The sequence below is a fragment of the Pogona vitticeps genome, chromosome 13 (assembly GCF_051106095.1).
Source record: "Pogona vitticeps strain Pit_001003342236 chromosome 13, PviZW2.1, whole genome shotgun sequence".
Classification (NCBI taxonomy): Eukaryota; Metazoa; Chordata; class Lepidosauria; order Squamata; family Agamidae; genus Pogona; species Pogona vitticeps.
The window spans coordinates 3,990,672-4,016,113 of NC_135795.1; the positions used below are offsets into that span (position 1 = coordinate 3,990,672).

General features: G+C 46.2%; 1 protein-coding gene across 2 annotated transcripts in view; it reads left to right on the forward strand.

Annotated features, from left to right (window-relative positions):
* ABAT (4-aminobutyrate aminotransferase) overlaps positions 1 to 25,273 on the forward strand; it is a 30,942-nt gene extending 5,669 nt beyond the window's left edge. Inside the window, exons 1-16 of one of the 2 annotated variants that reach the window (XM_078381471.1) lie at positions 2,677 to 2,890; positions 5,732 to 5,870; positions 9,773 to 9,870; positions 10,307 to 10,336; positions 11,018 to 11,135; positions 12,104 to 12,153; positions 13,028 to 13,108; positions 13,913 to 14,005; positions 15,154 to 15,216; positions 15,660 to 15,723; positions 17,427 to 17,575; positions 18,038 to 18,175; positions 18,604 to 18,771; positions 19,417 to 19,563; positions 20,645 to 20,756; positions 22,214 to 25,273. In XM_078381471.1, coding sequence (XP_078237597.1) covers positions 5,801 to 5,870; positions 9,773 to 9,870; positions 10,307 to 10,336; positions 11,018 to 11,135; positions 12,104 to 12,153; positions 13,028 to 13,108; positions 13,913 to 14,005; positions 15,154 to 15,216; positions 15,660 to 15,723; positions 17,427 to 17,575; positions 18,038 to 18,175; positions 18,604 to 18,771; positions 19,417 to 19,563; positions 20,645 to 20,756; positions 22,214 to 22,335 — 1,503 coding nt within the window. In that variant the 5' untranslated portion in view covers positions 2,677 to 2,890; positions 5,732 to 5,800 and the 3' untranslated portion in view covers positions 22,336 to 25,273. Of the gene's footprint in view, positions 1 to 2,676; positions 2,891 to 5,731; positions 5,871 to 9,772; positions 9,871 to 10,306; positions 10,337 to 11,017; positions 11,136 to 12,103; positions 12,154 to 13,027; positions 13,109 to 13,912; positions 14,006 to 15,153; positions 15,217 to 15,659; positions 15,724 to 17,426; positions 17,576 to 18,037; positions 18,176 to 18,603; positions 18,772 to 19,416; positions 19,564 to 20,644; positions 20,757 to 22,213 lie in introns of those variants that run through there. The other variant, XM_072982713.2, reaches the window with a different exon arrangement.
* Positions 25,274 to 25,442: the final 169 nt, after the last annotated feature.

Consider the following 25,442-nt stretch of genomic DNA (forward strand, 5'->3'; position numbering starts at 1 on the left):
TGTCCTATCCTTTTTATCGCCCTGCATTTATACTCTTCACCTCTAGGAAATGATGAATTAGCACATCTGTATTTCTTAACCTGTTTTAAATCCTAATTGATTTCCGACTCTGCTTCTCTCATTATTAGTAAATAAGGATATAATAATTTTCCTTGTTGATCGGCTATCTGGGAGAGGCTCTTAAATGGAGTGGTTATTCTGCCTTATTGCCTCGAATCTGCTCTTCGCTGTTGGTTTTGTTTAATGTGGCTTCTGTCTGATTCGTTTTCATCTTCGCACACTTGCTGTTTTTCGCATTGAAAGATTGTCTTTTAACGAGGGAAAGCCACCTTGGGACCTTTTGAAGGAGAAAAGCGGGGTGAAAATATTTTCGATCAATAAATAAATTCATCCGAGACCTGGAAAGTACAGCTTTTTCTGAAGCACCTGGTTGACAGCCGGGCAGGTAGACTTGATCAAAGGTCTCACAAGCAGACTTCAAAGGCTTCGCACAAAATTTACAACCCTAGTGAAAGTAAAGAAGACTCAGACTTCCTCTTCAGCTTTAAACATAGCATTTCAGGTCAATTTGTTTAGAGCTGGAAACTTCACCAAGGATTTGAATGAATGGAAGTACGAAACCCAGGGTTGCCATCCGAATCAAGAACGTCGAATAGCGTTGTATGAAATCGGTTGAGTTGATTGTAGGATCGATTAAATTTTGCCCCGAGGGAAGGAGAAATGCAAATCAAACGTCATGCTATAATTTTAGATGATGTTGGCCCTGGATGCAGAAAAGGCAGATCTGCATGCGGTTCCTGGTCTCCAAGGAAGTAGACAGGTTGAATCCTTGAGATTTACATGTATGTTGACGTACCGATTCGTACAATCTCTGGGCGACGCTGAGAAAGACGGATTTGCAAACCTGGAGTGACACTGCAAGTGAATGCCGGTGATAGTTAATTTGATCGTGCCGTGATCTGATGTTTTATAAAGCAGACTCTCATATTCACTGGAGGAAATGCTTTTTCTTCCTATGGCTATTATAAGCCACAAGCTTAGAGTGAATTACGATTTGGGTTCTTATGTACCTTCAAGCTGTTTCTGACTTACAGGATCACTGTGAATTAATACTCCCCCAAAAATCATATCTAACTGCCCTGTTCGCATCTTTTGAACTCAGACCTCTGGCTTCTGAAATCAATCCATCTCCTTTTATTATTATTATTATTATTTATTAAATTTATATCCCGCCTATCTGGACTATAAGTCCACTCTAGGCGGTCTTCCTCTCTTCCTACTGCCTCAAACTTTTCCTGCCATTATTGCCTTTTCTAGCAAGCCTTCTCTTTCCTGGTGGGTCCAACCTACGTTCAGTCATTTTAGCCTTTAGTGAGGATTTAGGCTGGATTTGATCCATGAGAAGCTCCGTGGTTCTTTTAAATATTTGTACAACTGATCAAAAAAAATATTTGTTTTAGTGGATTTATCTTTTCAACAATAAACCTTGCAGAAATTCAGCCTAGAGGGTCAGCCCGTGGCGCGTATTTGACTGTTGCTTAACACAGGAAAGTTTGGGTCGTCTTGATGTTTCAGACGTCCGAGTGAAAGGGTGTTCCTTGTAGCCCACTGTCGTTAAATGTAGGAGATTAAAGGAGTGATCACCTCAAATATCCAACCTCTCCCCCAAGATCATCCTCCTTCGATGGCAGAAGGCACCCATAGGTATTGGACCTATTTATGGCAAGTGGGATCTGAAGGCCTTGGGAATGGACCTCAACAGATGGGAAACCTTGACCTCTGAGCGTTCAGCCTGGAGGCAGGCGTTGCATCATGGCCTCTCCCAATTTGAAGAGACCCTTGTCCAGCAGGCCGAGGCCAAGAAGCAGTCCTGAAACCAGCAAAATCAGGGAGCTGGACAGGGGGACAAATTGGGTTTGTCCTCAGTGCGGAAGGGATGGTCCCTTTCGAATTGGCCTTCTCAGCCACACTAGATGCTGTTCCAAGTCCTTTATTCAGAGCACGTGACCATAGTCTCTCGAGACTGAAGGATGCCTAATCTAATAATATGGCTGGGAGTTGGACCTTAAATCTCTCCAGGAAGACGTGCGTGTTTTGTGAAGGTCTCCCTCTGACCTGATGTCTTGTTGGGTTTGCCTTCTTCTCCTTGATGCCGAGGTGGCCTACTTTGGTCCCTCCCAAGCAATGCTGCGGTGGCTGACATTTACATCTCTCTCTCTGAAGAGCCTGCCGTTCATGGAGGTTGACAGCTACGCAACCGGGCCATCTCGCTTTCCTTGTGCATCGATTTCCGGAGAGCTCAGTGGTTTCGGTCTCTGGTTGCGGAGCCGGAGGTTGGGGGGTTCGATTCCCCACCGAGGCTCCCGGCAAAAGAGCCCGCCTTGGTGGCCTTGGGCCATCTGTACGCAGTCCTACGGGAAGCCCCCCAGAAGAAGGGAACCATAACGACCTCTGTGTGTATTCTCTGTACCTGGGAAGGCCCAAAAAGGTTTGCCACAAGTCAGAATTGATTATGATGTACACAGTGATGATGATTAAGGGTCGGAAATCTCCCGTTCCCCTCTTTTATGGGGAAAATTAAAAATGGAGCCGACGACGGTTCTGATTTCTGGAGCCAAGACCGATGGCTGCCCTCGCTCAGCCAATCCGTCATCTGGCATCATCCTACATTTTTTTGTGCGGGTTCCCTACCTCACCCCCCTTGGTTGCCACAGCAACCCTGCAGTAGATCAGCGGCCGGATGATGTGCTGCGCAGCCCTTTGCCTTTCCCCCACACACACCACCACCTCATCCCCTTCCCTCCGTTGGTCCCCGGTCCTTGTACTCCGGGCCCATCCTGGGTACCATGGCAACCGTCTCTCAAGAGGGCACCTGAGGTTGACGCGTTGGGTAAGTACGGGGGGGGGGGGAAGAGCTTCCACGTCTCAGATCTGGCTGTCGCCTCGTTTGGCGCACCCGGCCCCTCCATGTGGGTCCGGACGCCTGCACGTGTGGACGCCTCTTTTCAAAGAGCAGGGTTTCAATTAAAGTCTCGTGGGGGGGGCAATGTGCTTTCGTAGCAAGGAAGGCGGCTGGATCGCCGGGAAAAGGTTTCCGAGCAAGGAAAAGCAAAAGGGTTATTTTCCACGAAGCTTCCTGGTCGGAAGGGAAACCGTAGCGAGAGCGTCCGTTTCTGGGGGTTGCCAAATCTCAGATTTTGATCCCTTTTCTTGCTCTTGGGCCCCAAATATTTGGGGTTTATTCTCAGAGCATCTGGCATCAGATGCACCCTTGTCTCTTCCATCACCTGGGGGAGGGATTCACAGGTTGGCTTTCAAATTCAGAGTCTCTGCTCGCTGGCTCACTCTCGCTGTCTATAGATATTTATAACACAAGGCAGCAGCCAGAGATGACCTCTCTTGACCCCTGACGGTCACCCGGCTGCCCTCCGGTTTGGTTCGATAGAAATCACGGCCCTGTCCAGGAAACTTCATCTGCCTGCCTGGGTCATCTGTTGAACAGAAGGCAACAGGCTCGCATTTAGAAGATGTGCTCCTTTTACGTCGGTGGTCCCCAACCTTGGGCCTCCAGATGTTCTTGGACTACAACTCCCAGAAGCCTTCACCACCTCTGCTAGCCAGGATTTCTGGGAGTTGAAGTCCAAGAACATCCGGAGGCCCAAGGTTGGAGACCACTGTTTTACGTGATCTGAGATGCCCGTTCGTCCTAACACACCTTTTTTCCCTCCGTCTCTTGCCTTGCTTTGTGATTGGTCGGCAGGAGGTAAACAGGGGCGTTCCTTGCAAGTCTGATTGCTCAGACCCCCACACAACGCTAGAGAAATCTCTCGCTTTTTCTGGATTTCAGACCTGCCGATAGCAGGAAACAGGGAAACTTTATAATTTTTTTGTTTGAGTTGATCTGGACTGGGTGGAAAGAGGTCTCCAACTCTGTCATTGGACAAGGTGCCAGAATTAGCCCCGGAGAACACACACACACACTATACATTCCAAAACAAGGTCCATCTCTGAAGCTTCTTCGGTTGCCAGATGGTCGTTTTTTTGCCCGGCTGGAATATTCCTACCACCGGCTCCCAACGTTTTCCTGATTAAACTTGTCCAGCTTCAAGGAATTGGCTTCAAAAACTGGAATGGTGTTAAGTGAGACGGTGGCCCATGAGTCAGTGTTGTGTATTATTTCTGGTGCTGAACTGGATTTGACCCGCTTTTCCAGCTGGGATGCATACCACCGTTCAAGGCGGAGGGAGAGATTTATTGCTGGAAAGAATCCAACCTCCCCAGTAAAAGTACTGATTCCCTTCCGAAGACTTTTCTTGCCTATGGGCCAGATTGCGAATTCTCGTCCCTGTTTTTTAACAGCGAAATGCTTTACAAAGCTTTTCCCCTCTTGTGTTGCTGTGGCAACTTTGGGGATAATTTGGAGCCTTTGTAATCGTGCAGAATCTTGCCAGGCTATTACAAGAAGTAATAATTACCAAGTAAACATTAACCTTGTGCAATCTGGATTCGAAATATTATATCCCGTGGGATTCAGAGGCCAAGTTTTGCAACAGGTTTTTCTGCAACGCTCAAAGAAAAAAGTCCAGGAATAGATGAGAAAGCAACTGGAGTGGACAGAACGAGCATATTAATTAGACTTCTTGCATTCTTTCCCCAGTATTGAGGTTAATCCAGAGAGAGAGAAAAAAAATCTGAAAAAAACAGCAGCCCATACTTACAAACTAAGAAAAATATCTGGTGTCTCGGAGAATTATGTTCAGGTCTTATTCTAATCCGGTCTATGACCACATAATAAAACTTTACGGACTTTTTACTATTATTATTTAATAGCATGGCACGGATGCAAAGGTTGTATACGTTTTGATTGGGCAGCTTTGTTTTGACTGTTACAGCAAAATGGAGAAAGAAAATTAGTCTCGGAGCACTTTAAAAAAAGAGCACTTTTTCAAAAGCTCTGTTTAACAACTTGGAAACTAAGTTTTAAAAGTACCTACACGAAGCACGTGGAAACATGGATATATATATATATATATTGCCTGGGAAGCTTATGTGTTGTTGATGTTGAAAAGGGAGATACATTACTCGGCTGCAAAGAGTGTTGTTTATTTTAAATTTACCGTATTTATTTATTTATTGTATTTATACCCCACCTATCTAGTCATTTCAACCACTCTAGACGAAATCACTCAGGAAATCCACTTCTTTTCGATCCTTTTGGCATATGTGAACACCTCTGTAATGAAGAAATATGGGGTTTTTCCTCCTATAAATAGATGGGCTGGTATCCTATTGAGAGAGAGAGTACAGTATTTAACAATAAAGTTACCAGAACTGGCCACTAGAGGGAACCAGGGATCTTGCTATGTGTATATTTCCATGATGTCATTGCCAGAACTGGCCATAAGAGGGAGCCAGAGACCATGCTGTGTATAACATTTGCTATTAAAATATGTTGAGTTTGCTATAATCCACATTTTTAGGTATCCATATGCTTGTAACCGACACCCCACAAAGGCAGGCATCCTACTGTATTTTCATTTGAGCGTCGATTAATCTGTTTCATGCCTTTGTCTTTACAAACCAAAATCATGAGATCTAGAAACCTGTCTTGAAAGTTAAAACGTGAAGGGACCCAGATTCTGTGTTGGAGATTCCTTTGTGGCCACAGAAGAATGACTTTATTGTGGGTTTTTCCTCCTTCCCTCCCTCTCTCTCTCTCTCTCATTTTCAGGTCATCAGCTGGAAAGGCAGAGGAAAGGGAACTTCCGATTAGCTTCTCTTTGCTAGAAGACACAGCAAAATGGCGTCCATGCTGCTGAGCCGAAGTTTCCCGGGTTCGCTGCAACAGAACTGCAAGGTATTTGTAGCAGGTAGGTGAAAAGCACCTTCGGTGGGAATCGGAAGATGGTGCTCAGGGCATCAGAATCGAGTTCTTCCACAGCTTATTAGGGTTTTTCAATGAAATGTTTATCGGAGGAAGCACATTATGTGCTGTCAAGTTGGAACCAACTTCTGGCAAACCCTAACAGAGCTCTCAAGGTAAGTGAGACATTCAAGGAAGACGTTTTATCCGTCCCAAACTTGCCCTGGGAGTTTGCCTGGCCAAGCAGAGATTCGAATCCAGATCTCCGGCCGCTTCGTTCTGTTGCAACTATTTGGAACATGGCGGGTCGATAGTATTGTAGGGGTAGGAAACGAGTTAGTTCTGCAATGATCCACAAACCTACTACGGGTGTTGCATACAGTGGTGCCTCGCTTAACGAGCGCACCCTACAACGACGAAATCGCATAGCAAGCCTTTTTGGGGATTGCTAATGCGATCGCTCAACGACTTTTAGATAGGGCGAAACTCGCTTTATATCGTTTGAGATGTGGTGCTGGAGGACAGCTTGGCTCATACCCCGGACTGCAAGAAAGATGAACAAGTGAGTCCTTAGAAGCCTGAACACGTCAGGCACGTCCTGAAAAAACGAGACTCTCTGGAAAAGACAGTAATGGTTGGAAAAGTTGAAGGCAGCAGGAAAAGAGAGAGAGAAAAAATGAGATGAATTAACTCCCTAAATGAAGCCACAGGCTTGAGTTTGCAGGGCTATTAAGGACAGAATCGTTCATTTTGGGGATCGTTCATTCATAGGATCGCCGTGAGGTGCAGGTGACTTGACAACAGAAATAGAGGGGGAAGGCAGCCCATGTAGAAAATGTGGTGTGTTTTACAGTTGTTCCGGTCAACAAGAAATACAAAGCAAAAGCAAAACGTTAGATATTGTTGTACATAAATACTGCTGTATTTTAATGTGAGCTTTTGCGGAATATGCCCACTTCTTCAATGTAAAAGTTAGAATACGGAGACTACATGGTAAAACATTCATGCCAGGCTCTAAGATAAGGGGACAGGGGTGTTTGGCTGCATTTCACACCTAGTCATGATTTAAGACCCCTGCTTGTGTTCAGTTCTTTTGAAGCTTGCTTCTGTACACAGCAACAAGGATTAAAGGAAAGGATAGTGAAATGAGTAATGTACACAATGCCAGGCTCGGCCCTTAAGCCTTCTTCTGAAAGGGTGGGCCTGGTTAGTTGGAAAGGAAAATAACGCTACAGAACTACATACTGTTACATTTGGGAGTGGCTTAAGAAACCTTGGCTCATATTTAATCCATTGAGATGGATGTGTAGCACGTGCATATGTTTTATGGGAGCTGGTTGGTTTTGTTTTGTGTTTCTTGTTGATATGCTCACACAGACTAACGTGGCTACAACTTCAAAACTAATTAATCCTGTTTGCCAACATGTCAAATGATTTAAATCCTCCACTCTTTTTCCCCTCCCCCACCCAATGCTGGACTATTCCATCATTCTCGTACTGTAGATTTTCAAGCCTGGGAAACAGCAAAAGCTGGTTAGAGCCCTGTGTCAGGAAAATACATAGCGACAGACATCAGCTCAAAGGAGAAATCCATCCATTCTCTCTTGATCCAAGTGTAAAATGAAAAAAAAACACATGGGCTTCTTCACATGTCTGTACATCACTCAGGAAATGTCAATAACTTTAGATGTATGAAGGGCTATATTTTCAGAAAACCCGATCCTTGAGCAAGGAGAAAAAAACCTTCTCTCTCTCCTTTGCTCGTGGCCTTTAAAGAGACATTTTGAATTCCTTGGAGACGAGGAAAGGGGGTCACGGAGTGCGAACTCTCTCCTCCCGCTTCTTGTTGAAGCTGCTTGGCTTCGGTGACCCTTTACGCCTCTGAAAAATCAGCTCTCTTCTTCCAAAACAGTTGCATAAGAGCTGTTTATTTACCAAGCAGGATCGTCTTGGCTTGGTCTCTCGCTCTGGCGGCTGAGAACATCTGAGTAATCCAACTTTTGGAAAATGATCCCTCTTTTTTTGCCACCAATTGAACATTTAGAGCAGCCCCCGTTCTCTTACGCTCTGTAGCCATAAAATCTACCAATATTGCAATTGATTATGAATGTTTACGTTCACAATTTCCACCTTTACGTACAGTTAATATGTTCCCCCAAAATAAGACAGGGTTTTATATTACCATATTTTTTGCTCCATAATACGCACCTTTCCATAAGACGCACCAATTTTTTAGGAGAAGAAAACAGGAAAATATAATCTGTTTTCTTCACTCCATAAGACGCACAGACTTTCCACCCCCGTTTTGTGGGGGGAAAGTGCGTCTTATGGTGCGAAAAATACGGTAATTTTTGCTCCAAAAATGCATTAGGGCTTATTTTCAGGGGATGTTTTATTTTTTTCCCCCATGGACAACCATCTACATATATTCAAAGACAGTCCTGTCCTCTTCTTCTGGCTGCTGCACAAGGGTGGAGGGCGGGATTTCACTTTACTGGGGCTTATTATGGGGGTAGGGCTTATATGGAGAGCATCCTGAAAAATCATACTAGGGCTTATTTTCAGGGCAAAGAACAGATGTGGTTGGAATACAGATCCCAGCATTCTCTCCATTCGGCTGGGTACAGTTAATGGGAGTTGATGTCTAGAAGGCTGCACTGTTGTCCATTTGAAACACAAGAGCGTTGATGACCTTGATCCTGGAATCCAGTAACACCTCCTTACACTTGGTGATCTTTTCTAGTTCTTAGCAGCAAAGGAAGGAGACTAGAAGATACGTTGCATGCATATCACTTTCTGATGATCACAATGAAATGACGGGGGGAATAATATTTTGTTTCAGCACTCGGTCAAGAGCAAATCTTTTGAAAAAAGTGTCTGATCTTTGCTAGAAGAATGAATTTATTTATTTATTATTTACAGTGACCTACATCATTAAAACGGCAATATTTAAAACCCATAAACAGTAAGTACAGTAGGGACCCCCTTATCTGCAGGATCAGTATTCCCTGATTCATTTCCAGGAAATATATACCGTATTTTTCCATGTACAGTATAAGACACCCCCCACTTTTCTAATCCAAAATTAAGAAATCTTAAGTGGGGCTTAGCAAGTGCAGGGAGAAAGGGATCAAAGCGCTGCAGGATTGCTTTGATCCCTGCTTTCCCCTCCACTTGTTTTTGTTCTCTCCTCAGCTTACTTCCGTGTATAAGACAACCTTCAATTTTTAGTGTAATGATTTTAGACAAAAGTATAGTCTTATACGCGGGAAAAAATATGGTAAATTTCTAACAATGAAGTTACCAGAACCGGCCACTAGAGGGAGACAAAGGCCCTGCTAGCTAGAGCTATAATCTGCATTTTTCAGCATCCGTGGAACCGATCCCCCACAGATGCAGAGATACAAATATTTAAGAAGAATTAAACAATATTCTCTTGGGTTATAATCTCCAATAGCTGAAGTTGAAATACAGACCAATCCAATCTCAAGGAGTCCTTGTCTTCTTCGGGAAAGCCCTGTTAACAGCAGATGGGACTGTCAGCAAATTATAAATAATTTTAATGCACCGAAATAAACGATTCCTGGTATTCAGTTTTGTCCTCTAATTATAAACACAGATGGTGTTTCAGGGCACTCAGCCACATTTCGCCATTTAATCAGCAGAAGCGATCTCAGCCCACCGCCGTCGTTTCAGAGAAGCCACAAATGTGGGAGGTTTTGCTAATCTGCCAATTTTATTTCCTTTTAATGGGCCCTTTCTAGCACTTGTTAGGGTGTCGTCTTGTGGCCGTCGATTCACAAGGAAACTCTTCTGCCCAATGGGACTGAGTTCTGAATCTATACAGAGAAAATCGCAGCCCTAATCAACTGGCATTCCTTTAATTGCTTAATTTTGTATCCCTTGCAGGCCATCGAGGCATCAGCCAAGCGGCAGCTAAAATCGACGTGGACTTTGACTACGATGGGCCACTTATGAAGACGGAAGTGCCTGGTCCAAAATCTAGGGTAAACGGATAAATCAAGGGCGCCACCTCCCACTCCCATATTTTTGTTGTTGTTTAGTTGTATAGTCGTGTCTAACTCTTCGTGACCCCATGGACCGGAGCACGCCAGGCCCTCCTGTCTTCCACTGCCTCCCGGAGTTGGGTCTAATATTTATATATTTTTACAGTCATAAAAATCCTCAGGACAGATAATACACCGTGACAATTTGCTTTAAATTCTTGCGGCCCAGAAATCTAGAAAGAATAGATTTCAGGAAATCAGGATCCGATCAGACAGGAAAGAGGCTCTTGTTTTTTGGGGTCCCTTGGGACACTGTCTGGTACAAGGTGTCTTCTGGGGGGGGGGCTCGCACAGCGTACGAGCAAGAGCAACTCGACCCATCCCAGAGATGAACTATTTACTGTCCTAATCATCTTTCTCTTTCCTGCCATTTCAGGAACTAATGAAGCAGCTGAATAGCATTCAGGTAATTCCCATTTCAACTTTAGAAATTAGAAATAAATGCCTTCTGCCGTCTTTGATCTCCCAGCTTGTCCCCACTGGATCTGATGAAGAGGAAGAACCATCGGCAACAAATCAGTGTGTTGGGGGGCGGGGGAGTGGGTAGAAGATAGACAGCAGATATGCTGGTAAATCTCTGGGTAATTAACAGTAGATCCACTAAAGAATGTGGCCACCAGTAATTTTTTTTAAAGGAGGTGGATTCTATCTAATTACTGTACTTCTCTCTCAGCCTCAATTTTCCATACCTGTAAAATGGGAATACAGTAAGACACCTGTATCCACAGGGGATTAGTTCCAACGCATCCCCCACCGCGGATGCTGAACTACGTGGATTACAGCAAACACTATTTCAATAGTTAATGCCAGACATTGTATGGTCTCTCTGGCTCCCTCTGGTGGCCACCTCCTTCTGGAGGCTCTCAGGAGCCCAAACGGGCTTTTTAAAATGGGAAAATGCAAAAATATTTGTCATTGCCTTATTAAAATGGGGGGGGGGGGTTCAAGATGCATCAGAAGGGGCAAAAAAAAAACCTGGGGGACTGCGTGCGGGTGGATCATATGGTCCCCCACCCCAGATCAAAAGGTAGGGCTGGTTCTGTCCAGGTTTGCGGGCGAAACAACCTGTCTCCTCTGTTTCACCAAGAACGCAGAAGCGGTCCACTTTTTCTGCAACTACGAGGAAAGCCGAGGGAACTACCTCGTGGACGCCGATGGGAACCGCATGTTGGATCTCTACTCGCAGATTTCTTCCATCCCAATAGGTGAGACTCGCTTCGGTCCGGTGTGAATTGGCCGCTTGCCTGTCTTCGCAGCCACCCATGCATTGTCGGCTGCCTGAAGCGGAACGCTCACAAATATCCCAACTGCTCAGAGCCTGGGTTGATAGCCAGATGTGACAGCGTTTCAACGGAGGGCTACAGAACGATCACGTAACTGGGAGGCAGGCAGATCTTTGTCCTCTCTTCAGGATAAATGCCTCGAGTACTACTCATAGAGGAAACGGGGGCGTATACAAGAAGAGGGTGGGCCCAGTTAGCTCCAGTCAAGGGATCAGAAATCTGAGGGCCAAACGCTTTGTTAGAGAGAACATATAATTGCAAGCAGAACTCATGCTAATGTTCCAGAGACGTTATTCCGGCAGAATGTCATGTCCGAGAAATCAGCCTTCCAAATAAATGCTGATTTTGCAGTCTTGGAGACCAATCGCGAAATGAAGCAAGCTAATCTTGCAGACTCTGAAATGCGCAAGCACCCAGCCATGGCAATCAGATGTGCTCAGAATTTAAGGAATTCCCTTTTCAAATGAGGAGCAGTCTGTAATGTGTAGTTTGGCTTTAAGATTACAATATCAGACCTGCCAGAGATTATTTTTAAAAATTCCAGATGAGACAGCTGTGTGTCTTGTCCAAGATAGTTCCGACAGGGAAATACATTTACATCAAAATCATATTTCTGTTGATTTTTTAATTTATTTCTGGGCTTCTTATGGTTTCTGCCTGACCTTACAGAGTAAATGGAGAGGAAAGCTGGAAAGCAGCTGATCCATTACCTTTTTAGCGGGTGCAAATTGGTCTTATTTTTTCTCTCCAGAAAAATGTTTTTAAAACATGTGCTCTTGATCCATCTGCCTTGTTTCCCCCTAAATACATGTGCTTGTTTTAGAAGCCAGCGGCTCAATCATCTTCCTCAGATCGAGTTTTTGGAAACCGTCTCTCTGTTGTTCTTCTAGGTTACAGCCATCCGTCTCTGATCAAACTCCTGCAGCAGCCTCAGAATCTGGTATGGGTCTTCTTTCAGAAAGCCTTGAATCACTCAAAAAAGTTCCAGCCGGGTTCAGAATGATTTACTCAAGGTTTACTTCAAGGAACGTGGCCTGATTGTAAATCCCTTAGCCCACAAAGACATACCACTCCCCTTCTTTGGGCATCACTTTAGAAAATGTAAAAAATAAAATAAAATTGTGTCTGTGTTTTGGGGGACCCAAAGAGTGCTTCTCTCTCTAGCTCCTAGAGAAAATTAGGAGCGTTCAGATCCATCACCATTTTGCCCTTGCTCGGGGGTGGGGGTGGATGCACACGAATTGGGATTCACACGAATATTTGTCCTTAGCTTCACAAGAGAAGGGGGAAAACCTGATTTTGTGCTGCAACCGCAACAAATCCTGCCTTCATCTTCACACTATGCAAAAGAATCCATCTTATCAGGATCTGCAATTTCTTCTTCCGCTATCCTGACGTATTAAAACAAGGCCAACTTATTGATCTCTAATCTTTTCATGAGACTACGGCCAAAATCATGTTGCTTAGCCTAGTTCAATTGCACGAGAGTAGGCCTGTTGAATCCCTGGGGCTTTGGGGTGTCATTGATCCCCCTGGGTTTCTCCTAGTTACTTTCTAAGGAACTTGCTTTCTAAGCTAAAGTAGGCTGCAACTCAAGTCGGCCCATTGACTGGATGGAACTTACAGAGGAGTTGATTTCCCCCAAATTCTCAGGGATTCAGTGGGCCTGCTCGTGGCTGACTTACGGCACAAAACCACTGGGTTTCGGTCTATGTTGCATCTCTAGTTTGGCTTCCGGACCACAAGACGATGCTAAGCTGCCTTTTGCCAAATATCTCCGATGCTTGTTCAGCGCATTCCCGTTTCTTTTCCAGAGCACCTTCGTCAACAGGCCCGCCCTGGGGATCTTACCTCCGGAAAACTTTGCTGAAAAGCTAAAGGAATCGCTGCTTTCAGTAAGTCTTGAATCGGTGGTGCCGGGGAACGAGGAAGGGTTAGAGGGGGGGTCGGAGAATTCACTCCATACCGCATGATCTGGAAATGACTTTGCTCCGTTCCTGCGCCGCAAGCCATTTGGCATGATTTTCACCTTCATTCATAGAATCGTAGAACCATGGAGTGAGAAGGGGCCTCTAAGGCCATCTAGTCCAACCCTCTCTACTTGAGGCAGGAATCCAAATCAAAAGATATCTGACAGAGGGTGGCCCAATTTCCTCTTGAAGGCCTCTAGCGTTGGACCATTCCCCACCTTCTGAGATCACTGGTTCCGTTGTCGTACTGCTCTAACAGTTAGAAAGTTTTTCCTGATATTCAGCCTAAGTCAGGCTTCCTGCCGCTTGAGCCCATTGTTGCGTGTCCTGCACCCTGGGACGGTCGAGAACAGATCCCGCTCCTCTGGAGGGGACTACCTTTCGAATATTTGAAAAGTGCCCTCCTATCTCCCCTAAGAGATGCTTCTGTCATTCTTTGTGAGAGAGGGTGGCCAGTCTCGGTCTCCCATCGATCTGCCACCATGCAGCACAAGCTGTGTTATGAAATAGAACAAATATAAGTTAACTGTATTCAGTTTTTGATTTTAAAGCTTGGCGCCGCAGCTGGAAAACCACCACCACCCCCAAAAGTTGCAAACGTGCAAAGCCAAGGGTTGAAATTTGTGTGTTTCTCCCCCTCGGAGGGGCGTTTGCCTTGACGCGTTCCTTGACCAACTTTTTTCCTTTGAGCTGACCTTCCTCTGTTGCTTCTCTTTCCCCCCCGGACAGGTGGCTCCTAAGGGTCTTTCTCAGGTGGTGACAATGTCTTGTGGTTCCTGTTCGAACGAGAATGCCTTTAAATCCATATTCATGTGGTACAGGGTGAGTAAAAAGCTTTCAAGTGCTTCTCTTGGAAACGTCGGTTTGCGCTTCCGACACGCGCAGCATCGGGAGAGACCAAGAGCAGAAGCCTTAGAGGCATGCTTTTCAGATGGAGTCCGATGCTTGGTCCCAGCTTTGCCCTGGAACGCCAAACCACAGAGAGTTCGTAAGAAAAATGGCAAATATTCGTTGGCCCGATTCGTTTTTCTTTTTGGGAAGCATAAACTTTTTTCTTTCTTTTTGAGGTGGTGGGAGAAGACACCATATTCCCTCCCTCCTCCTCCTTTAGGTTTATGCCCCGAGGCAAAGTGGGTGGGAGGTGATGCTGGTTCCCCCCCCCGCTGCCAAAATGCCTAGCTATGCCTCTGGTTGGTCAGCCTGACGCAGTATCGTCAAGATGGCTGGCATTCGTCACTCTCCTACTGTTTTCTTCCTTCATTCTGCCTAGAGAGGGCCATGGTACACCCTGGCGGTCTCCCCTCCGGTCATTCACCCAAGCCAACCCTATTTAGCTTCCTTAGCTTCTGACTTTGTCCTCTTTTCTTCCCTTACTCTCTCTCTCTCTCTCTCTCTCTCTGTGCCAAACTTTAAATTTGCTGAAAAACACAGGAAACACTACACTATTTTAAATTATATTATTACGCAACAGCAAAAGCAATACAGTTATTTTGCCAGATCTTTCTTTACGCCTTCCACTTCTCTTTGCTGATTGCCTTTAAGGCAAGGATTCCTGATCTGATGCCCAGCGGCCAGAGTCCCGTTCATGTCACTCATGTTGCAGAAACCAAATGAAATCATCATCCGGGAAGCAGGAGATTTCATTGAAATTAATTTAAATCTCCCTTCGGCTTCTGCGGTTCCCCAGGGCTCCCGCTTTGCGCTGGAGAACGCTCAGGGAGCCTCGGACAGGGGAGTCTTCCAAAACCGCCTTTGGTGGTTCTGATCCTGGCGACAGCAACCCAGGAGCTATTTTTGGCAATTAAAAGGCTCCCGAAATCTATCCGAAGGCTACCAAACGTCAATTAAATCTTCTGCTTCCCAGATGATGACATCATCCTATTTGCGCAGCATGAGATCGCACGAAAGAATTTCGGCCTTTGTGTTTTCGTTTCGGGAAGCTAACGGGAAACCCGCCCTTTGTCTTCCAGAACAAAGAAAGAGGACAGAAAAGTGTTACTAAAGAAGAACTGGAAACGTGCATGATCAACCAGGTAATACAATCATCATCATCTTGGAACTGCAGAACTGGAAGGGACCCAGTGGGATCACCGCGTCCAGCCCCTGTCCAAGGAGGCACCGTGGGTGGAATCGAACCCACAGCCTCTGGCTCGGCAGCTGGAGACCTCGACCAATCAGCATTCCCTAAGACGTTGACCACGCAATGGGACTTCAGGATGCTCCAGTTACGAATCTACATCCCATTGCTAGTTCTCCCAACCAGAGTGGAGCCCTTGTTTTTTTATTTGGGTAGTTTGGCTTCTGTCCCGAATGCTAGAGGGATGGTGTATAAATGCTGAAAATTGAACCGTAAACCCCAAACCACCGGGTTCTTCTGGATGGGTTTCGTCTTCAGAAAGTGGTGTTGTTTCCCCCCCCCCCCCTCAGCTGATGGATCGGATCACCTTGTCACATTAATCCCCCGTTTTTGTTCCAGCCACCCGGTTGCCCGGAATACACCATGCTCTCCTTTATGGGAGGATTCCACGGCAGAACCATGGGTAAGGAAACCTGGACAATGTCGAGGTGTGAGGGGATGAGGAAAGGGGGAATAAATCTGACCCTTGGGCTGTAGCTATTCCTAATCGAAATTCTAGGCATGGGGTTTTTGTATTTTGTGAACTACAGCCTTCAAGAAGCTGATAGGAATTCCCCAGCCGGACCTCGGTTGGGGCAGGGTGTCAGCAAACATCAGCAGCAGCAACAAACCCGGTCCTTTCGGGTGTCTGTAATGACTTTCAGCTGAGAAAGAATGGCTTCTCTCATGATGAAGACTGAGAAAGTGGCTGTGCAGAGCTAACAGTAAGCTCACTGGGAGATCCAAGGCATTATGAGCCTGGTGGTCTCTTGAGATGCACTCTATATGAAGCCTAATAGGCAGGGAGACTACTAGACCTGTAATGCCTTGCATTTCTTATAAAACATAACCCCAATCAGACATTTCTTCCTTCTTCCTCATGTAGATTCTTTTTCAGCTGAAAGTGGCAGCAGACACCTGAAAGAACAGGAGGGTTTTTTGGGGGTGGGTTGATGGTTTCTACTAAAGCTCCCCAAAGTCTAGCTGTCGAAATTCCTGCAGACCTCTGATCACCCATGAATTCTGAAAATTCCATGCCCACTAAATTTCCATGTGCCGTGGCTAGGGAGCCTCCATCTGCCATACCATTTCAGATGATTAATGAAATCAGAATGATGCCAAAAATTGATACCAGAGCATGATTTGGATTAACTACAGTAGCGATACTTAGCATATTTCCTGGGGCATGAAAACATTGCGTTTTTAGACTGTAACTCCCAGAATCCCTCGGCCGCTGGCCTTGCTGGCTGTGGATCTTGGGAGTTGTAGTCATCATCAAATCCCCCAAACACACCAAGGATGAAAGGGAAGATCAACAGGTTGCCGATTTAATTTCTAACCAAAATGGACTATGTCATACAGACAGCTATTGAGGTAGATACAGGTTTTTGAATGCTCCTTTAAAAGCCCCCCAGAGAGAAAAATAATCAAATCAATACAGAGGAATGGTATAAAGAAATGTGTAATATGGCCATTAATGACAAACTAACATGTAAAATTAAGATTAGAAAAGGAAAATCAAATACAAATGATTTTAAAGATATATGGAACTTTTTTTTTAGTACACGTGTGTTTGAGAAAGGGAAAAGTTATACCCCGGGACAAGAATTTACTATGTTTCCGGAGAGAAATGGGGCAGCTGCAAAATATAAAGTAAAATCAATAAGTAAATTAATCCCAAGGGTGGTGGGGAGTACAGGATGGAACATGTATGTTACATTGTATATTTCTTTTCATTTCATTCATGTTCGTTGAACTTTCTTTTTCCTGTCAATTTTTTTGTTGTTGTTGTTTCATTGTTGTCATTTTATTGGGCATGATTTAAAAATGTATTAAATAAAAAGGTTTTTTTAAAGCAAAAAAAAAAATTCCTGCAAGTAGAAGTGTTGCACAACGAGGTGCTAGTTTTCTTCTTGCGAGACTTTCCTTCCAAAGTCTGAAACATTGCCGCAGCCATGCCGGCCACCTCATTTTTCTGGAAGTCGAGCTCTCTCTCTCCCGAGGCCTTCGGATCCCTTCTTGTCTCCGTGTCCTGTGGCATCACGTGGCCTCTTCGATGCTACCCTTTCAGATTGCAGGCGGAAGGGGCCGCCTTTTGAATGCCCACCCGTTGCTCCTTTGTTGCAGGTTGCTTAGCGGCCACACATTCAAAAGCCATTCACAAACTGGACATCCCTTCCCTGGACTGGCCCATCGCTCCATTTCCGAGACTCAAATACCCCCTGGAAGAGTTTGTGAAAGAGAACGCCCAGGAAGAGGCCCGCTGCTTAGAGGAGGTGAGAACCTTATTATTATTTTGATTATGGTGATGATTGTTTCAGTTATACGCTTCCAACCAACAACTAGGGAGGGTTCAAGCATGATCTGGGTAGAGTGGTCATATTGATCAGATAGGCAGGGTACAAAATGAATGAATGAATGAATGAATGAATGTACGAACAAACAAACAAACAAACAAATAAAATCAATTATGGTGGCGATGCACTTCACATAGTTATTTATATTCCACTGTTTCTCCACCACGGAGTTCAGGATGTTCTCTATGGAGGACCAGGAGATTTTCCCCACCGGATGTCTGTGAAACCTGTCTGTGAGGTTCATTTTGTACAAAAATGGCGAATTCTTCTTTCTGCATTTCCTTTTCTTAAAAGTGTTGATTCATTGCCCTAGTGAACAGTAGTAGAAGGGGGTGGGGTGGAAACGTGACTTCCTTTTTTTAAAAAAAAATCAACTTGCAGGTGGAAGACCTGATCGTAAAATACAGGAAAAAGAAGAAAGTCGTCGCTGGAATCATCGTGGAGCCGATCCAGTCGGAAGGAGGAGACAACCATGCTTCGGATGACTTCTTCAGGAAGTTGAGAGACATCGCCAGAAAGGTCAGCTCGGGGCAACTTTGAAACCCAGCTAGGTAGAATCGTGGATCATTTTCTTCACGGTGGTGGTTGATGAAACAGTAGTTAGTTTGAGCTGAAACAGGCAGAACCGAGCACCTCTTCATCATATGCACGCTGGAGTGTCTCATTAAATAGAGGGTTCATTCATAGAACAGGGGTGTTCCAGTGGGGGTCACGGTAGGTAAGTGGGTGGAGAGAGAGGGGGGGAGAAGGAACCAGATTTATTTTTATGGGGGGGCACAAAAATACCTCTGGGGGCTGCGTAGGGCTGACAGGCCTGAACTAAGCCTGGAGTGGGTCAGTGCCTCAGTTTCCCTCCTGGACCAGCCTTCCCTGCTTCATGAGAGCCCGTCACCCACCCACCCTGATTCCCAAAACGCCCTAAAATGGTCTCGTCTCTCCAAACGCAGCACGGATGCGGCTTCTTGGTGGACGAGGTGCAGACGGGGGGCGGTTGCACCGGCAAGTTCTGGGCCCACGAGCACTGGGGCCTGGACGACCCCGCCGACGTTCTGACCTTCAGTAAGAAGATGATGACCGGCGGGTTTTTCCACAAGGAGGAATTCCGGGCCAACGCTGTAAGTCCTTGTTTTGAATACACTAACACAAACATACACACCCATGTGGTCACCAAAGCTGTGGGACCGCCGTTGCCATCAGTTCTAGCCATTCCCCCCCAGGGGGGGTGATGGGATTTGTAGTCACACAAAACCTTGGAAGGACCATAGATTTCTCATTGAGAGTTAGGAGGACATCTCAAAACTGGGGTTGCGGGTGGAGCTCTGGAAGGTCTTTTGGTTCTTTCCATAGATGGGTGCCGTTGGCAGGGATCTCCGAGGTCCTCATGTCCAACCGCCTGCTCAAGGCAGGAGTCCCGCTCTTCCTGTGGCAGGGAGTTCCACAGCTCGGGAGCATCCACCAAAAATGCTTATCTCCCAAGTCCCTCTCAAGTGAGTGGTGGGAACGAGGGAAAGGCATCTCCAGAAGAGCTTGAAAGCTGGCAAGGCTTGTTGCTTGAATGGTGCCCACAAGCATGTGCAAAGTGCCTTCTCCTTGGCTGACACAAGACTCTTTCATTGAAGGGGGAGAAATAAGCGGTAGTATTTCAGCTTGTACAGTGTCTAATAAAACATGTAGGGCTGCGTTGGCCTATTAATTAATTAAAGTTACTATTAATTTCCCCCCTCCCTTCCCTTCCCTTCTGCTCCCTCTTCCTCCTCCAGCCATATCGGATTTTCAACACGTGGCTTGGGGACCCTTCCAAGAATCTCCTCCTCGCGGAAGTCATTAACATCATTAAAAGGGAAGACCTCCTCGGCAATGCCGCTCACGCCGGGAAGGTGCTGCTGGCGGGACTCCTCGATTTACAGGTGAGAAAGGATGGGGGGGGGGAGTTGAGCCCTTCAGTTTCCCTGTAAAAACTACAAAACAGGGAGTCCACGCTAAACAAGGTCCAAGGAGTCGGAGTATTTTTCACCAGGGTAAGTGTAAGCTTTTTAATCTATTTTTTAAAAAATATATTTTTTTTTACCCCACATTTCTCCTTAAACAGGACCAAAGCCAGCTTACGTCCATTAAAAACACGGTATTCAAAAGCAGTATGGGGGAGATGGACGTGAATGGCCAAGCCGAATGTTCGTGCCGATTCGTTCTTTGTCCGAACGGGTCTTCGGTGCTTCTCGGCCCCGCCCCTTCCTGCGGGCGCCCACTCAGAAGCAGCGCTTTGGCTGCCTTGCCCCGCCTCCTCTGGGTGCTGCATCTGGACTGGGCGCTCGCCAGGGGAGGCGGGGCTGGGAAGCGTCAAACACCCGTTTGGCCGAAGGACGAACCTGCACGAACAGGCGGTTCGCATCCCACTCTATATTCAACTATACAAAATGTTTGGCAAAAAGGATTAGGGAAAACAGATCGAGAAGCAACAAAAAACAAACCATCCCATTTATTGTCTCCTAGATGGTCGCTCGCTAAGGGAAAGTCTTGCCTAAAAAGGTCTCTTAGCTGCTTGTGGAAGAACAGCCAAGATGGGGGCCAGGCTGGCCTCCAGTGGCAAGGAGTTCCAGAGTCTCTAGGAGCAGCCACAGAGAAGGCCCTCTCCTATGAGGGTGGCAGGACCAAGAGATCGTTTGGACCCAAAGCTGGTCAGGACTTTGTATTGAATTGAATTGATTGATTACGGTTGGGTGACCAGCTCATAAAAACATATTTATGGCTAAAAGAGACAAAATATTTAGGGCTTTGTTGATTTACGCCAGCACTTTGTAACCCTGACTCTGTAGTTCGGAATACAGGATGCTGTGAGAACCCCAACCCCCTTCCATCAGGACAATCCTACTCCCCCCCGTCCATTTTCCCCCCCAACACAGGCCTTGTTTCCTACGTTGGAGAGTCCAAAACAAGATCATTCCCTCGAGGAGAAATGTGGGGGGTTTAATTTCCTTTCCCTCTTTTTAGAGCCGCTACCCACACCTGGTCAGCCGGGCGCGAGGAAGGGGGACGTTCTGTTCGTTCGACACTCCAAACGACGCCGTCCGGAACAAGCTCATTGCATTAGCCAGAAATAAAGGTAAGGCTTTGCCGTTTGGGGCTGCGTCCCATCCCCCCCCCCCTTTTGCCCTACAGAAAGACATCAAGACTCTTAAAAGGACCATTATGAAAGATTTGGGGACTCTAGAGATCCTGCTGGACAGAATCCTAATAGAGGACTACTGGCTTGATCGTATGAGACGACTCAGAACGAGTCCGGTGATGGGAACCCTCAGTCGTTTCCATATTTCCACATTAGCAAGGGGATCCGTTTACCAACAGGTCAGGAGAATTAAAGCAGCCGTCTGCATTTGAGGAAATAATAGTAATGGGGAAAAGTCAATGGCCAGAGTCCCATTGAATGTTTAGGCCACAGCAAGTGCAATAGCGTTAACTCAGAGCAGCAGAGGGCCCCTAATGAACAAGTCGCACGTTGAATTCCTAGTTGCATCCTGGTAAGAAATGTAGTCGGCGACTTCTTAATTAGTAGCTACTTCTAGTTTTGCTATTGCACTTTGGCTGAATTATTCAGTAGAATTTTGGACAGTATCAGGTAGGTAGCTAGGTAAGGAAAAAAGAGAGGAGGAAGTTAGGAAGGCAGGAGGAAGAGAGGAAGGATTAAAGATGGATGGATGGATGGATGGATGGATGGATGGATGGATGGATGGATGGATGGATGGATAGGAAGGAAGGAAGGAAGGAAGGAAGGAAGGAAGGAAGGAAGGAAGGAAGGAAGGAAGGAAGGAAGGAAGGAAGGAAGGAAGGAAGGAAGGAAGGAAGGAAGGAAGGAAGGAAGGAAGGAAGGAAGGAAAGTTAGTTTATGATGGATGAAGGGAGGATCCAAAGATAGAATGCAAATATGTATATATTTAGTAAAGTGACGGACCAAATTGAAAAAAATGAATTAAAATAGATTATTATCATAGCAACACACTTTGATTTCCATCTTCTTCACTTGCTCTTCATTAAAGGTGTTCTGTTTCTAAGGTGACAGCTATAGAACCCAGAGGGCCGAGTATTTTTAATGAATCCCGTTCCTCTCCCTCTTTTCCAACCTCTTTGGGTCCGACGGCCTTTCGGCCCCAAGCCAGCCCCGGCCCCATCAGATAGGCGTCCGTGACGCTCTGCGACCAAACAGGTCACCCCTGGGCTGTCCACGTTTCATGGCTGCGAGAGGAGTCCCTTGACGGAAGCGCTATCCGGGGGTCCTTCCGGAGAACATCCTGGTTGCCGGTGGTCCGTGCTGTAAATTGAGATTGCAGGACCGGCAGGTTATGTTCTGTTGAGTGACACACAGATCAGAAAGCACGTGTGCATCGCTCACGGAATCGGTCCATGAAGAGTAAGCCAGCCCGGACATAAATCCTGTTGAGTCAGCCGGCCTAGCCGATTTATTTTGTTTCGGCTGTAAGCTGGTGAAGGGGACCCAAGGCGTCTCCCAATATTAAAACAGATAATAATCCCACACGCAATAAATTAACCTTTCTCTGTCCTCAGGTGTTGTGCTGGGAGGCAGCGGCAACCGATCCATCCGTTTCCGGCCCACGCTGGTCTTCCGAGACCATCACGCGCACCTCTTCTTGAACATCTTCAGCGACATCTTGGCCGATTTCAAGTAGCCGAGTCTTACCGTTGCACTGAAACAGCCCAAATCCTATCAGAGTCTGAGAATAGTATATTTAAAATCATACAGTATATATATATATACTGTATATATTTTCACTAATAGAGGGGGGGAACCTGAAGTCATTGAATTCTTCTTTTTAAAAAAATATTTGCTTGGTTCTCCCGTGCTTACCACCGATTCATGCTGCTTCGGCGAAAAACTCCGGACACCCTCGGACGCTTTGGGAATATCGTGCCAGCCTTTTTGAGTTCCCGGTGGCAGAGCCATAAGGACTGTTCTTCTCCTTTTGAAGTGTGGTGGGCTATCTTTCTGGTTGGGGGCTTGGCTCAGGATTTGAATTCCTGACAAATTTTCAGTAGCCAAGTTTCTAGTCCTTAAGGTGGCTTTGGCTACTTGACATGGCATGCCCCTAAATGCCATTGATCCACAGTTCTGTGTCCTTGCCATGAAGGACCATGATGCAGGTCGGCCCCCAAAAGCCCCACATTCCTAAGAAGTCGGCGCACTGAGCCAATTTTTGTCCTGCTTTTAAGCTCCTTTTCCCGATCAAAGCTATATCTGCCTCGGAAACTTATTTAATTTTTCGGTAGTTTTCAAAGCTACCATTTTTCTGTCACCCATAGGAACCGTAGGGCTCAGAAAAGGAGTGTCCTCACCTTCGGGATCTCAAGCCAGAGATCTTTTTTTTTCACCCAGTGGCCACCCAAGTTGGGGAGGATGGGAGTTGTTGTAGCTTTTGGGGTGGATTCAAACACAGGTCCGTACAACTGCTGAATCCTGCCCGCTAGGCAAGATGGAGCTCAGCCAGCCTCATTTCGCTGAACATTTACTTTGGGGCCGAATTCAGTTCGCAGAATGAAGGCCCAGGCTTCAGGGGGATTATGGGAGTGGTAGTCTTCAAAGATAACATTTTTGAGCTGTTTTCTAGCATTCTGTGCTCGGGTGGCCGTTTCCCGCTCACCGACGGAAGAGGACCAAATGAAAAAGAACACCGCTTTGCTAAAATATATATACTAACCCATAGAAATGTAAAATGATGTCTGTAACTTAAAACACGCTTTTAGTGCCGTTCATTCGGGTGGGAAGAAGATGAAAACCAGCTAGGCTCACAGCCAGCTGTCCTGCCACGGCATGATGTAAAATGGGGAATTTCAAGTCTCCCTACCCACCCAATATCTCCTTCCTTAGGGTTCTTTTATCCTGAAATCAGACTTGGGATTAGACAGCCCTCCCAAAAATGCAAAACGGACCCCTTGAAACAAAGGACAGTCCTTCTGTCAAAGAGAGGGTCGCTAGGGGGAATGTTCCGATTTCATTTGGAGTCCGGATCTCAGAATCACCCCCATTCTGGGCGTTCCACCTGCCGGCCTCACATCTACAGAAATCTTAAAAGTTTTGCTCATCTGGAGAAAAGCCGGGCCGAGAAGGGACCACGATGAGCGTTACCTTCCTGTTAGAAAAGGAAGCTAGGCCTAGCCTAGGCCACTGAGTCTAGGCGAGCCTAATTTTTGGAAAACGGGCAGTTCCGGCATCTGGACTCCAAAATATCCGAACGGTCCCTCCCTAACAGTCGCCCTGTCCCAGCCAGACAGCAGATCCAGATGTTCCCATCATCCTCTGGTGTGCCTCTTTCAGCCCTGATCGGTCAAGCACAAAAAAAAGCCCCTACTCTGGTTTTCCTTTGGCCCAATTCCGGGGTCCAAGGAGAGGGAGGAGCAGCTGAGCTTTGCAAGTGTGGTGTTGAAGATTTTTTTGACCGGCTCGACTGCTAAGCAGAAAACGTTGACTTGTGCAGGTTTTCGGGAAGACAAAGGTGTTCCGAAGCAATTCCCCTTTTCCCCACCCGACTCGCGTATGTCTGGGTTTTTCATAGAATTGCGTGTCAACCCACCTAAATGGCTTTTCACGCGAGTCTCCAGCTTGCTCTACTAGACTGGACCACAAAAGTTAGCCTGTTTTCCTTGGTATTCTGTGCCTTTTACCCGTCACAATTCCTGCAGTGGGATGGGGGCCGACCTCCCCACTGCCCCAAAAATGTACACGTCATTCGCACCCAGCGCTGCCAGAAGGGGAAGAATACGTGGAGTAGAAGAAGAAGGATTTACTCCTCTGCCAAGGTCTTTCCACCTCCATTCTCAAGACTGCATCAAGACAGAGGTGAAGGTTGGACAGATGCAACCCCAGGGTGCAACATGGGGCACGCACGGCTGGCAGGGGATTTTGGGAATTGTAGTGAACTTTCCACCAAACTAAGACCGCAAAAGCTGGCTTCTCCACGGAAATGGCGCTCCTTCTCCCAACCGCCACTCCCAAAATCCCCAGCTAGCCAGCCCATTTGGTGGCCAGGGGATTCTGGGAGTTGTAATCCAATCCGCACACCTCTTCTGTGCACTGATTTCTCCCTATATTATTTATATTTTGGCATTTCCCAGAAAAAAAGTATCTGAGCCTTGTAACCGCATCTAATCCAGAAACCTTTCCTGGATGTAAGCACTGGATTTACACAACCTCCCGGTGCAGTGGCTGGACAGAGTGTTCCAGGAAACCTTTTCTCTTCACCAGATCCTATGATCTGGAAATTAGATGTCTGCCACTGCCTTGTTTCCCTGTTTATAAAATACCCAGTGTGTCTCTTTTTAAGTAATTCCTATAGAGCACCCTTAACTGTGAACATGTGTAGACAACCGAACAGGAGTCAGGCGTTGTAGATGCTTAAATCTAGAGAAGCTCTGCGGTGCGTAAGCTGACGTCTTTAAAAAGTAATAATTCTGTTTACAGCCTTTCTCCGGACCGTGCCAAATCCATGCGTAACCCAGTACTGTACCTGAAATGCATTTCTCAATGTAACCGGTAGCCACGTCACACAGATCCATGAAATAAAACTTCCCGTGTTAATCAGTATTCTTAAAAATAAAATATTTATAATTGAATTCTTCCGGGGAGTAGAGAGATTCTTTTAAAACCACACCGGGACTCAGAAATGTACTTGAGAAGAGTATAGAAAAGTACTTTAGAAAATGCACGGAAGGTCACCAGTATCACCCACTTTTACCTTTGTGTAACCTTAAGGACCACATGGTCTTTTCCTAATTCTTCCAT